Source organism: Cetorhinus maximus, chromosome 20 (genome assembly GCF_964194155.1).
Source record: "Cetorhinus maximus chromosome 20, sCetMax3.hap1.1, whole genome shotgun sequence".
NCBI classification, from domain to species: Eukaryota; Metazoa; Chordata; class Chondrichthyes; order Lamniformes; family Cetorhinidae; genus Cetorhinus; species Cetorhinus maximus.
The window spans coordinates 37,695,781-37,710,365 of NC_135898.1; the positions used below are offsets into that span (position 1 = coordinate 37,695,781).

The 14,585-nt window shown below is 42.9% G+C and overlaps 1 protein-coding gene across 3 annotated transcripts in view; it reads right to left on the minus strand.

Moving 5' to 3' along the window:
- The window catches only part of bicc1a (BicC family RNA binding protein 1a), a 298,647-nt gene that overhangs the window by 132,132 nt on the left and 151,930 nt on the right, over positions 1–14,585 (minus strand). For all 3 annotated transcript variants that reach the window (XM_078565906.1, XM_078565908.1, XM_078565907.1), the window contains exon 3: positions 7,514–7,583. In XM_078565906.1, the coding sequence (XP_078422032.1) occupies positions 7,514–7,583 (70 nt within the window). The remainder of the gene's footprint in view (positions 1–7,513; positions 7,584–14,585) is intronic.

Consider the following 14,585-nt stretch of genomic DNA (forward strand, 5'->3'; position numbering starts at 1 on the left):
AGGTCTTGTGGTGCAGTAGTACCGTCCCTACCTCTGGGCCAGAGGCTCCCTGTTCAAGTCCCACTTCAGGACTTGATGGCCACAGTCGGTGTATTCATATCGTGACCAAACAGGTCGATTATCAGCTTGTAAATTCTTCCACAATACCTGGGGCTAAGAGCTGGAGAGGTTCCTGGTCAGCCACACTGCAGAAGGCAAAGGCAAACCACTGTAGCACTTTGCCAATCCTATGGAAGCCATGGTCACCAATGCCCTCTTAGGGCATGGTACCTGAAGGGAGAGGAGTACATTGTGAATTGACCCCTCCAGCAACAGGGAGTAGAGCCTCTGTCAGGGTAGGAGATGTGAAAACACATTGCATCATCAGATCCCAACAAATTGTATCTTCTCTGCAAATCCATGACTTCTAAAAACAATCAGTAATTTAGTACAATAAACAGGGAATAATTCCGAGGAGAAGAAAGGACATTTAATCTAAAGGGGGAAGAAAAGCGTTGAACTAATACCCGTGGGGAAACTGTAGTCCTCATGTGCAGCTTCATAACATATTTCTAGGAACATAATTAGAGGCAGCCTTTACACGACCACCTGGACTAGCTATCAGAAAGGTAACTTCCAACTCAGAACAGTAAATTATTTTCACCCAGCGAGAGAGCATTATATTGCATTTTAAGTTTTAGGGAAAGTGTTTTTCATATCAAGAATACTCCTGATAACCTCTAAGAACCAACTCTACCAATTCCACCCAGGAACAGCATTTCCTTTTTTATGATCCCAAATAAAGATATGCAGAAGGATTGTCCAAGATTTTTTTTAAAGCTCAGAATTCAGCTTTTTTAAAAACAAACCTGTTTCCAAAGGGCAAGCAGACTTGTCTGCTCCCCTCGTGTTGTGCATACTGCATAGGCTTGATTAGCAATTTATTAGAGATGAAATGCGTTTTAGGGTTGGGGGAGAGGTAGCAAAACAATAGGAAGTGGAAGTGTAAGCCAGTTGTGGCTCAGTTGGCAGCACTCTTGTCTGAGCCAGAAGTCGTGGGCTCAAGTCCCATTCCAGGGCTCGAGCACCAAAATCAAGGCTTACACTCCAGTGCAGCACTGAGGGAGTGCTTGCACTGTTGATGGAGTAGCCTTTCAGATGAGACGTTAAACTGAAGCTCCATTGGGTGGATGTCAAAGATTCCATGGCACTACTTCAAAGAGTTATCCCCGGTGTCCGGGCCAATATTTATCCCTCAATCAACATCACAGAAGCAGATTATCTGGTCATTATCACATCGCTTTTTGTGGGAGTTTGCTGAGCGCAAATTGGTTGCCAGCTCTCCTATATTATAACAGTGACTACACTTTACTTCATTGGTTGTTATGCGCTTTGGGATTTCCTGCAGTCATGAAAGATGCTATATAAATGCAAGTCTTTGAACGAACATGTACAAGACAGGGAGTGTGCACAATAGTGAGAGAGAGAGAGAGAGAGAACACACAACAGAGAGACTGCAAACAAGACAGAACTTGAATGAGGAGAAAAATAAGCCAGAGAAAACGAAAATAAAGAAAACCAACAAAGAGAACATGAAGATGTCCGAGTTGTGAAAGGTGCTTTATAAATGGTCTTTTTTTTTATGTGCAAGGCTGAGAACATTTTTACTTTGCATTTCCTTTTGGTCATCTTCCCACCTTAAGTGACTGTGTCATGCTGATTTAACACACTGTCTCTGAAGTGCCTTGGGATGTTTTATTTGTTAAAGATGCAATATAAAAACAAGTTGTTGTCATATACTCTGATCATGTGAAAAGCAGGATTGAATACCACAGCAAAAGATGTGAACAAGAGTCTATTAGGACAATGTCATGCTAGAATAACAGTAATGAATGCCATTCTTATCAGGACTTCAATATCTTTATGTATGCTTCATTCTACTATTTGTTACAGGGCAATGGTGAAATTAATGAAGCAGATGGAAAATGGAGGACAAAGTGTTGCTCTAGCCTAGGGGTGTCCAAGCCTTTTGACTTTGTGGGCTGTTCGGGTGTGTTTCATGGACCTTTGGGGGCCATTTATAAAGTACCAATTAATTTTCACCTATCTCAAGTTGCCAGTACTAACAGATCTTGGTGTTCTCATTTAGGATTTATTCACTGATTTATACCCTTTCAAAACACATAAAATTTAATCAGGACCAGCCGACAAATGTAAGCACTAACAGAACTGAACTGCCTGAGCTTTCTGGGGCAGGCTGCCAGGGATCAGGCACCAGAAATGGTCCAGAGGCTGCAGTTTGGCCACTGCTGTGGAACCATGCTCATATATCAATACCAACAATTACGACACCATTAGGATCTGGGGAAAGCACAAATAGTGCTCACTTTGCCCCAAGGCAGGTCTGGAAACACATTCTTCTCCCTCTACAAGTAATAAGCTGATGTTGGGAGCAGGAGTTCCTTCTGAAAGCTTGGCCATTTGGGAGTGAAATCAGGAATAGCTTCTCCACACAATGGTTCATGGAATTCCGAAATTCCATCCCCCCGAAAGAAAGGAGGGCAGAATGATATCAGCACCAAAGGAGTTAAATTATGAGCACTGGTTCCATTAACTGAGGTTGTGTGATCCCCACCGAGCTGGTTCATAGAATCATTGCATGGTTACAGCACAAGAGGGTGGCCATTCGGCCCATTGTGTCTGTACTGGCTCTCTGAAGGACCAATTCACCTCGTGCCATTCCTCGGCTGAGCTAATCAAAGTGATTAAAATTTTCAAAAGGGTTCAACAGGATCGATCGGCAGTACTCAAACTGTGGGTCACGACCCCAGTTGGGGTCGCAGAGAAATAAAATCACATTAATCTCCCGCTCCTCATGCTGTCCAGGCAGTGGGAAGCAACCAATCGCAAGGCAAATGCCTGTTGTTGGACACCGATTGGCCAGAGCGGCTCTGATCAGGTGTGCTGTGATGTAACAATGAGAATGGGTAAATACGTCAGAAGTTTCACGGAGCAGCATGGTGGAGCCAGACACGGATTTAGTGACAATGGTGGCAGCTCGTTCACCGAGGGCCCGGGATTTTCACCACAGATTTTCATATTTATATGATGTTTATAGAACCTTGCTCTATAATGCTTGAACTTGAATAATTAGTCACTGAACTTACTCTGCTGCTTTATTGCTGTTTTGTTTTTGTTGGCATCTGGGGCCGCATTACTTTTCAAGGGCAGGATTTTTCAGTTGGCGTGTGCGGGCGGGCCCAACACACCGAATCGTAAAATGAAGTGCGGTGATGTCGGGTGTGCGCCCCGACTTCATCACGCTGTCTCGCGGTTACGTTTGGCGGGGGGTGGGCCCGTGCCAGAGTCAGCTGCACGTCCGCCGATATTTAAAAGGCCTATTAAGCTCGTTAACAAATCAATTAATGTATTTGTTTACGCAGCCTGTCCAACCTTAAGGCTGGTGGGCAGGCGAGAAGGCCAAGCGGCCTTCACTTTTCTAGGAAACCTCATCCAGGAGCGGGATGAGGTTTCCTAAAGCTTTTATTAAATAAAAAAAAATTTCTGAACTATTAAAAACAGGTCCCATGAGTGGACATGTTTAATTACTTTTTTTCTCCATTTATTTTATTATTTCAATATCAATTAAATTTCCCTGAGGCAGCTCTGTGCCTCAGGGAGATTGCTGCGCTCTTTTGTGCGCACGTGTGAAAGAGCGCTGGCCCTGACTCTCCCCCTGCCCCCTGCCTGCACAGGTAGCGCTGAGAGCTACGGTTTGTGTATTACGCTGGCCGGGCCTTAATTAGCCCGTCCGCGTAAAATGGCAGAGTGGGGCAGATCGGCTCCACAGCCGCCGCCACCCTGCCTGAAAAATTCTGGCCCAAGTGTTAAAATGGGGTCGTATTGGAAAATCATTTGGGAAGGACTGAGGTAGATATAGAGAAGCTATTTTTTCTGGTGGGAGAATCCAGAACCAGGAGATACATATCAAATCAGAGCTAGGCTGTCACAGAAATCTTAGATTCTTGCCCCCAAAAATCTTTGAATGTTGGGGGTCAATTTAAATTTTCAAGAGATTGATAGGTTTTTACAAAAGCAAAATACTGCGCATGCTGGAAATCTGAAATAAAATCAGGAGCATGCTGAAAATGCTCAGCAGGTTAGGCAGCATCTGTGGAAAGGGAAACAGAGCTAACGCTTCAGGTCGATGACCTTTCAACAGAAGTTCTGATGTGAGGCACAGCCCCGAAATGTTAACTCTGTTTCTCTTCCCACAGGTGCGGCCAGATGTGCTGAGTATTTCTGGCATTTTTCGTTTGCTTCTATTTCAATAGATTTTTTTGTTATGTAATGGTATCAAAGGTAAATGGGACTGAGGTACAGATCAGCCACGACCTGTTCAGGAACAGGTCTGAGGTTAAACTTGCTCATACTCACTGGGTCATAGAATCATTTACAACATAGTAGATGGCCATTCAGCCTATTACGTCCATGCCAGATTACTGTAAAGCAACCCAGTCAGTCTCATTCCCCCACTTTATCCCCATGCCCCCTGCAAGTTTATTCCCGTCATGTGCCCAATCAATTTCCTTTTACCTCTGCTTCCACCACACTCATGCGTTGAAAAGCTCTTCCTCACATCCCTCCTTTATCTCTTTCCCAAAGCCTTAATTAAACCTGTGCCCCCCCCCCCCGCTTATACCATCAGCTAATGGAAACCATATCTAAGTCTATCATAATCGTGTACATCTCTATCAAATCTCCCCTCAATCTCCTTTGCTCCAAAGGAGAACAACCCCAGCTTCTCCAACCTAAGCTTGCAGCTAATATCCCTCATCCCTGGAATCATTCTGGTAAACCTCCCCTCAAGGACCCTCACATCTTTCTTAAAGGCTGGTGCCCAGGACTGGGTGCAAAACTTTAGCTGTACCCTAATTGTAGTTTGATTAAGGTTCAGCATAACTTCCCTGCTTTTGTACTCAATGCCTCTATTTATGAAACCCAAGGTCCCATTTACTTTGCTAACCATTCTCGCAATACACCCTGCCACTTTCAAAGAACTATGCACATGCATCCCGAGATCTTTGTCCCTGTATTCTCCTTGGAGCTGTGCCATTTAGTTTATATTGTCTCTCCCGATCCCTCTGCCAAAATGCATCACCTCACACCCCTCTGTATTAAATTCCATCTCCCACTTGCCTGCCCATCTGCCAACCTATTTTTACCCTGTTGCTGGAGATTGGTATCATCCTCACTGTTTGTCACTCCGACTATTTTGATATCATTTCAGCAATTTTTGAAATTTTACTCAGTTATGTATATGCATCAATAAAAACAGTAGTCTTAGCACTGACCCTTCGAGGACACGACTGTCTACCACCCTCTTCTGAAAAATAACCATTTACCACTGCTCGCTGTTTTCTGTCCTTAAGCCAATTTTTTTGTTCAAGTTGATGCTGACCCTCCTATTCCATGAGCCACAGTTTTGTTAGTCAGCCTTTCATGTGGTACTGGTCAATGCCAGGAGGCAAGAGTTTAAAAAGCTACAAGAAATAAAGCCTGCAGAGAGCTATGAAAGTCATTGAACCTGAAGTTTAATGGCATTGTATTTGATAGCACTCTGTCTGTAACAGGCAGATCTCTGCACAGCAAGGTAACAACTGCAATTACATCCGTTCACCTTAGATTTCCGCTGCATTTCATTTCCCAGCTTTATTACATTTGAAAACAAATTGCCATCTGATTATTTCAAACTGGAGTATTTACATAATAAATGTTCTTCAACAAGGTGTTAAAAAGGGCATCCGCAGTTTCTAAATCCACAAATACCTCATGGCTACTTAAACAGCAGCATGACACTTAAATCTGCATTAACAGAAGATTGATGCTCAATATCCTATTGTTCTCCCAGAGAATGAATGATAGGTTCAATAAATAGCTCTTATTGGCTGACCACAAAGCACTTTGTCATTAGGATTGATGAATTGATGCTTAGCAACGTGACACAATGTGTATTGGGGAGGGAGAACTGAAACACTCGGTAGATATGGAATGTACGAATGCTTCTGTTTCGTGGAGTGAAATTGCACTTACTGAATTTCTAATGCCACTAGTTTCACTAAATTAACCTAACAAAACAACCACACCATCACATAACTTTTTTTAAACAGTGAACCTTACTACCTTCATCCTTCCACCTCATTTTCAACTTGCCCTCTTCAGTGTCAGAATGAGTGACATGAACCTATCCTTGGCTTCCAGTTAACTCCAAAACTGGCATCATCCCTCCACTGCCAACCCCACCAACTCCCCAAAATCTCCTCTGACCCCTTCCATAAACTCTCCAATCACTATCTCACCCTCAACTGTCCATTTTTCTTCTCAAATCTTTGAATACATCTCTGTCTCAACTGAACTCCCATTTCTCCCTGTTCAAAACTCGTCTAATCAAGCTTTCACTCTGAAACTGCATTGGTTAACCACGCTATGCGTGAAGGCAATGGTTGGCCACTGTCCTTCCTCAGCATGTTCAACCTCTCCACTGCCTTTGTGCCGTCAACCACTTTGTACTCCTTAAACATCATCCTCCCACATTACATCCCACCAATGGCTTCTCCTCTTTTACCTACATGATCATCCTGGTATATCTCAGGACATCCTTTCCTGGCTCTGCCTTCATCTTTATACATCAGCCTTCCAGTAACAACTGGAAGGGTGGGGTCACTTTCCATATGTATGCTGCCAACACTCAGCTCTAGCTCCCCTCTCAACTCTGTGACTATGGTAAACTGCTGCTCCAACAGCAATAGGTGGAAAAGCCAAATCGTATCCCAGCTTAGTATCAGCAAAATTGAAGTCCCCTTGGCTCCCCAGTTCCCTCTGCTTTCACTCCATTTCCCAGCCTTGCTGCCATCGCTTGCTACCCCTCGGTGTAGCACCTTGGTGCATCGCTCCAGTACAGCTTGAGTATATTCGCTGTTCCAATAACTTATTCAGTTGATAGGAATTAATGTGACCTGCCTACAGAAACCTACCAAAGAAAACAAAAAGAAAGGAAGCATGTGGGCGGCAGCAACTCCTAAATTAGGGACACATATCAGTTTCACCCGTGGCCAGATCTGGATGGGCAGACCACATGCCTATATACTACTAGGGTGGTTGGGTGGGTGCAAGGGAGGAGTTAATGTAAAGATATAGCTGCCAAAGTGTTTACAGTGAGAGATAGAAAAGTCACAAGGATATAACATTCCCATGCTGTAGACAGGGAGTACAAATATCCAATATTTGTAACACATCAACTGGGTGAATGTCATTCCCTATCCCGGAGTCTGGTGACATCATGGCCGCTGCGAAGGAAGGAACACTTTTCCTTGGCACACAGCGATTTCTTATTCTGCAGTTTAATAATCCACTCAAGAAGGTCTCTGCCAGAATGAGCTCAATATCTGACTGCTGCAAACTTCTTGATATTTTGTTCACCAGATGACTGAATCTTTTTCTTATGTAATCAAATTACTCCTCAAAAGCCATTTACCTTTCTTTGACTTTGCTCCAATCTTCAGTTTGGACGGCCATGCTATTTGTGTGTTTGTTTCTTCCATAATCTGTTGAGAGATGTGGAAAATAATGAATGTCTTATTTGAATTGCTAGAATGTTTAAGATTTATCGCAGTCCGACACTGAACCAGTGAGATTAGTGTAACTCAATCTCTACTCTCTGGCAAGAGTCAGGGACAATCTTACCAAATATATGACTATCAGCCAGAGTTCAAACACTGTGCAAAAACAGATTGGGGCATTACAGCTTCAATAGCACAATCCATCTGATGGATATCAACATCACCTCAGAGGCAGCCTGGCTTAGGGTAGGGAGGGCATTTGAAAACTTAGGGCCTAGACAGCTGAAGTCGCAGCAGCCAGTGGTAGAGTGAAGGGAGTTGGGGGTGCACAAGAGGTCAGGGTTGGAGGAACGCAGAGTTCTCAAACCGCTGCAGGAGGTCACAGAGATGGGATGGGGTGAGGCAATGTAGAATTTGAACAAGAGTGTGAGAATTTTAAATCCAAAGCATTGATGGACCGGGAGCCAAAATGGGCCACATACAGTCAATAATACCATTTGTTGTAATGGCTCATTTTTGGCGATGTCTTCCTAAAACTAAGGTTTAAGAAACAATTCTTAATCAAAAGTAAGTATTTCATGTTAATGGTATTGCCCACGTAACCTGTGCTGAGGCTGCTTTTTCAATCCAGAGTTCAGGCCTCACCTGACTCTGGGGAGAGAAAGTGCAAGAATTCATGAAGGAAATAGCTTCACAATCTTTTGGTTTAAACAAGGCATGGATTGCAACTCCAGCATAGCATCAAACTTCATTCACAAGATGTTCAGACCCTTGAACCTCTTGGGAAGAGAGAGAGCGAGAGAGAATTCTGATTGTTAAGGCAGTGGACCTCCAAGGTGTAAAATCAGTAAAACTAGGAAAAAAAATGACTGGTATCAGTAAAACTTGTCTGAAATATCTTGTACACCTGAAAATGGAACTCCAGTAGTAGTGGTTTTTGACTATTTTGAACTGGTATGAACTGATTTTTCCTGTTGCCTCATTTTGGACAACAATCATTTTCCAGTGTTGGCCAGTGCATGTTATCATACCTTCTAACATCAACACCTCTGAATGAACAAGCTCTGTTATCATGTTCCAGGCCTGTCTGTGTGTTTGGATCTCACATACATGCTGCATAATAACCGTTACATTTATCCCAATAACACAAGATATTTATGTTACAGAAAGAAAAGCCACAAAAATGGAAAAAAAAACAGGAGATCACTTTTGCAACCACTACCTATCCCATATCTCAGGCACTGATCTTTCATTGAACAGGAGATTGGAAGCTATAAATGAACTTATTTAGAGGACTGAACAACACAATGAAGGAAAAAAGGGAGAGGGTATCAGCTTGAGAGGTGAAGAATGGGGTATAGTGATTCCTGTTACAGACGAACAGTCCTTTAAACGGACTCACTTATCTTTCAACGTCCAATTCTAATGAGGGGCCTCCACCCAGAACAATGGCTTGCGTTTTCTCAAATCGGATGCCAATGAGCTAGCTGTGCCTTTCCAGCGCTTTCTAGTTTTAATATCCCATTTCATTCATGAAGACTCAGCTAATTTCTTAAAATCAACCACCCATATGGAAAAGTTTTAACTATATTGTTTGCAATCATATTGAAGCCTCTCAAGTGTTACTTCCAATTTTCCTGCCAAGAGCAACCTAGAGAGGAATATTACAATAACAGAGCTTTCCTCGAACAGCCAAGCACCACTTTGTGTGGCAATGCTCCCTGTCTGGAACACCCACCCACTACAGGTAATCAGGACCTTCAGAGGCAGGATAGGGCATGGGGTCACCACCATGATAGTGACTGAGGGAGAAGAATGTGACTGAGGGGAGGGGCAGGAGGAGGAAGACAGGAGAAAGGGAAAGGGGGGAGAAAGGCTGATTGTGAGAATGAAAGGAGAGAGCGCAAGAGAAAGGGGAGACAGCAAGAGAAAGGGGAGAGAGACAGAGAGAAAGACAGCAGAGAAAGGGGAGAGAAAGATGGAAAGAGGAAGGGGAAAGAACAATGGAAAAAGAAAAGGGAGAGGAAGACAGAAAGAGAAAGGGGAGAGAAAGACAGAAAGAAAAAGGGGAGAGAAAGACAAAAAGAGAAAAGGGGCAGAGAGAGATGGAGAGAGAAAAAAGAATGAGTGAAAGGTAAAGAGGTTGGGAGGGAGGAGACAATGAGAAGGGAAAGGAACAAGTGGGAGGGAGGAAGAGAGATTGGGGAAAAGAGGCAGATAGAGTGGGAGTGGAAGAGAGAGGTAGAAAATGAAATAGAGACAAGAGAGAACTGAGTTAGTTAGCAGCAGTGCAGTAAACCAAGTTGGATTTGTGACTTACCATTTCTGCAAGACTGTGCAATGCTGGGATGGATTGGAGGTGCAAATTTAAGACAAGAGGTCTAATGGGTATTTTGAAGAGACCTATAATAATCACAATCAAATACTGAGCCTAATGTATTTTTCTTGTGAGCTAAAGTTTTATTTTAGAGAGCTCATTTAGCTGAGAATTCTCAAAATTTGCCCATGGTGCTGCATTCACTGTGATATAGTACTTACATTTACAGAGGCACTAACTTCAAAACCTAGCAAAAGCTGTTCATGAGTTTCACAACATACCAGCAATAAACCCAAGCAGCAGAACAGTCTGTATATATAAGACACAACTAGCGCAATGTTGCAGCTGTCCATCTACCAGACTGGCCCAGAGTCTGGCTGGCCAACCAGTTTGAGAATACACAAAAACAAAAAGTGCTGGAAAAACTCAGCGGGTCTGACAGCATCTGTGGAGAGAAATACAGAGTTAATGTTTCGAGTCCATATGACTCTTCTTTAGAACTAAAGAGAAGTAAAAAGGTGGTGAAATATATACTGTTTAAGGGGGGTGGGGCAGGTGAAGCTGGATAGAAGGCCAGTGATAGGTGGAGGCAAAGGAGAAATTGCAAAAGATGTCATAAACAAAAGGTTGAAGAGGTGTTGATAGTGGTGATACTGGCTAAAGGAGGTGCTAATGGTGACATTAAGAGTAGAAAGCAGAATGAACAAGTGACAGATGGCCCTAATGGGGTGGGGTCGGGTGAAGGGACGGCGTGGAGAAAAGATCGAAATAGGCTAAAAGGTGGGGATAAAACAATGAATGGAAATAAATTTTTAAAATAATAATAGATAGGTGGGAAAAATATATATATATAAAAATTTAAAAATAAATATTTGAAAAAAGGGGATCAAAAAGGGATGGGGATGGAGGAGAGAGTTCATGATCTGAAGTTGCTGAACTCAATGTTAAGTCCGGAAGGCTGTAAAGTGCCTAATCAGAAGATGAGGTGCTGCTCCTCCAGTTTGCATTGAGCTTCACTGGAACATTGCAGCAGGCCAAGGATGGACATGTGGACATTAGAGCAGGGTGGTGTGTTGAAATGGCAAGCAACAGGGAGGTCTGGGTCATGCTTGCAGACAGACTGAAGGTGTTCCGCAAAGCGGTCACCCAGTCTGCTTTTGGTCTCTCCAACGTAGAGGAGACCGCATTGGGAGCAACAAATGCAGTAGGCGCTGCTTCATTTGAAAGGAGTGTTTGGGCCCTTGGACGGTGAGGAGGGGGGAAGTAAAGGGGCAGGTGTTGCGCCTTCTGCGATTGCATGGGAAGGTGCGGTGGGAGGTAGTTGAGGTGTTGGAGGTGATGGAGGAGTGGACTAGGGTGTCCCAGAGGGAACGGTCCCTACGGAATACCGCCGGGGGGGGTGAAGGGAAGATGTGTTTGGTGGAGGCATCATGCTGGAGTTGGCGGAAATGGCGGAGGATGATCCTTTAAATGCAGAGGCTGGTGGGGTAATAAGTGAAGACAAGGGGGACCCTATCATGGTTCTGGGAGGGAGAGGAAGGTGTGAGGGCCGAGGCGCAGGAGATGGGTCGGATACGGTTGAGGGCCCTGTCAACCACCGTGGGTGGAAAACCTTGGTTAAGGAAGAAGGAGGACATGTCAGAGGAACTGTTTTTGAAAGTGGCATCATCAGAACAGATGCGACTGAGGCGAAGGAACTGAGAGAATGGCATCGTGCTGGAGTTGGCGGAGTTTGAGAATATGGTAATTTAAATATTTGGAACAATTTTTTATTTTTACCCAGAAGAAAAACCAGCAAAACTTGGAAATGACTGGTACTGGTCCAAACTGGAGTTCCATTTTAAGGTATACAATACCAGTTTGGACTGGTACTAGTCATTTCCCAAATTTTACTGGTTTTTCCTTCTGGGGTATCTTCAGGGGGAAGAAGGGCAAGTCAGTATTTTTAATCCTTTGTTTCGATTATATGTGCAGGGTTATGGGGAGAAGGTGGCAGAATGGCACTAGGTGAGTTGCTCATTCGGAGAGACGGTACAGACACAATGGGCCAAATGGCCTCCTCCTGTGCAGTAAGAATTACATGATTATTTGTGAATGAGGAGTCAGTCACAGCCAAACATTAACCACTGCTTCTTTTAAACACTGGGGAATTGAAACATTATCTTCGCATTCCTCTCATGATCCAGTCATAAATAAATAATTTTCTTGCAAATGAAATAAAAGACATTACAGACTGTAATCATTAAAAGATGAACATGCCCAAATATAAGGTTTGCAGAGGGGGCCTGATTGGAATTTGCAATTTATTATCCCCTTACAGATTATTAATGTCTCTTCTCTCACTCCCGCACGGGTACTGGAGACTTGGAGATTAATGGTGTGGGCTTTCTTCAACTACTTACTGCCTGCTCATAAAAGGTCTTACAGTACAAATGCATAAACAGCCTGAAAACATGAGACAATCAGGTACTGTATATGTCACATAACACTGTGCAGTGCACACAAGTGGAATCCTAAAACACGCACTTCTCATTATTCTTTTATTTAATACAAATAAATCTTACTGTTGTCTCAAACCCATTCCCTATCTTATCTCCAGATCCTAGAAATTAGCTATGCATTGTCAGGACCTGGAAGCACCCAGTGCCAAGGCTGCTGAAATAAGGCACATCCACAAACACCTGCCTTAGCTCAAAAGAATGCCACACTAGACGTCAAAAAAAACCTCACCTTCGTATAAGGCAGCAGGGATTTAATTAGAAAGAATCAACACTTTAGCACTGGGCATGCATTGGAAAGTTTCTTTGAGGAAAAGGAATACAAGCTGCGTTCTACCATTTCTTTTGGTATGCAACATCTGTGGGGAGCAAGCACGGAACAACTGCTCCAGAATCTGCAAAGACATCACTCATTTTTAAAAAATTCTAAGTTAGCTTTACTGCTGTAAAATAATATCTGATCACTTGAGAAACGAGACCAAAATCAACCAATCTGATTTGCATTGGATTTAATTTTCCAAAACTCCCTAGATTCAGGGAAGGTCCTACTAGATTGGAAGATAGCAAAGGTAATTATATTATTCAAAAAGGGAGGGAACAGAAAGCGGGAAACTACAGGCCAGTTAGCTTAACATCTGTCATAGCAAAAATGTTAGAAGCTATTATTAAAGAAGCTATAGCAGAGCACTTGGATAAGCTCAAAGTCACCAGGCAGAGTCAACATGGTTTTGTGAAAGGGAAATTGTGTTTAACCAACTTATTGGAGTTCTTTGAGGAAGTAACATGTGCTGTGAATAAAAGGGGACCAGTGGATGTACTGTACTTCGATTTCCAGAAGGCATTTGATCAAGTGCCACATCAAAGGTTGTTGCGGAAAATAAAAGCTCATGATGTAGGGGTAACATATTGGCATGGATAGAAGATTGGCTGGTTAGGAGGAAGCAGAGAGTAGGCATAAATGGGTCTTTTTCAAGTTGGCAAGATGTAACAAGTGGTGTGCCACAGGGATCAGTGCTGAGACCTCAACTGTTTACAATTTATATAAATGACTTGGATGAAGGGATTGAAGGGATGGTTGCCAAATTTGTTGATAATACAAAGATATGTAGGAAATTAAGTTGTGAAGAGGACATAAGGAGGCTACAAAAAGACATAGATAGGTTAAGTGAGTGGGTAAAGATCTGGCAAATGGAGCATAATGTGGGAAAATGTGAAATTGTCCATTTTGGCAGGAAGAATAAAAGAGAAGCATATTATCTAAATGGTGAGAGATTGCAGAGCTCTGAGATTCAGAGGGATCTGGGTGTCCTAGTGCACGAATCATAAAAGGCTAGTATGTAGGTACAGCAGATAATTAAGAAAGCTAATAGAATTTTTTCATTTATTGCAAGAGGAATTGAATATAAAAGTAAGGAGGTTATACTTCAGTTGTACAGGGCACTAGTGAGACCACATCTGCAGTACTGTGTACAGTATTGGTCACCTTATTTAAGGAAGAATGTAAATGCATTGGAAACAGTTCAGAGAAGATTTACCAGACTAAAGCTGGAATGACAAATCATTGTCTTATGAGGAAAGGTTAGACAGACTGGGCTTCTATCCACTGGAGTTTAGAAGAGTAAGAGGCGACTTGATTGAAACATATAAGATCATGAGGGGTCTTGACAGGGTGAATGTGGAGAGGATGTTTCCTCTTGTGGGAGAATCTGGAACTAGGGGTCACTGTTTAAAAATAAGGGGTCTCCCATTTGAAACAGAAATGAAGTGAAATTTTTTCACTCAGAGGGTCGTGAGTCTTTGGAACTCTCTTCCTGAAAAGGTGGTGGAAGCAGAGTCTTTGAATATTTTTAAGGCAGAGGTGGATAGATTCTTGGTAAACAAGTGGGTGAAAAGTTATCAGGGTAGGTGGGATGCAGATTTCAGGTTACTATCAGATCAGCCACGGTCGTATTAAATGGCAGAGCAGGCTCGAGGGCTGAATAGCCTACTCCTGTTTCTTGTTCATATGTTAGTATGTTAATTCTGATGGTTTCCATTTCATTCTTTCTGTTATATGATTGGTTAATATTGACAGCCTTCAGTATTAGTGGAAAATGCAAACTAAGTCGATTGAAGTGTTTACAGTATAGACACTGATGTCCACATCCATTTTCCTTTTTGACCTTTTAGTGA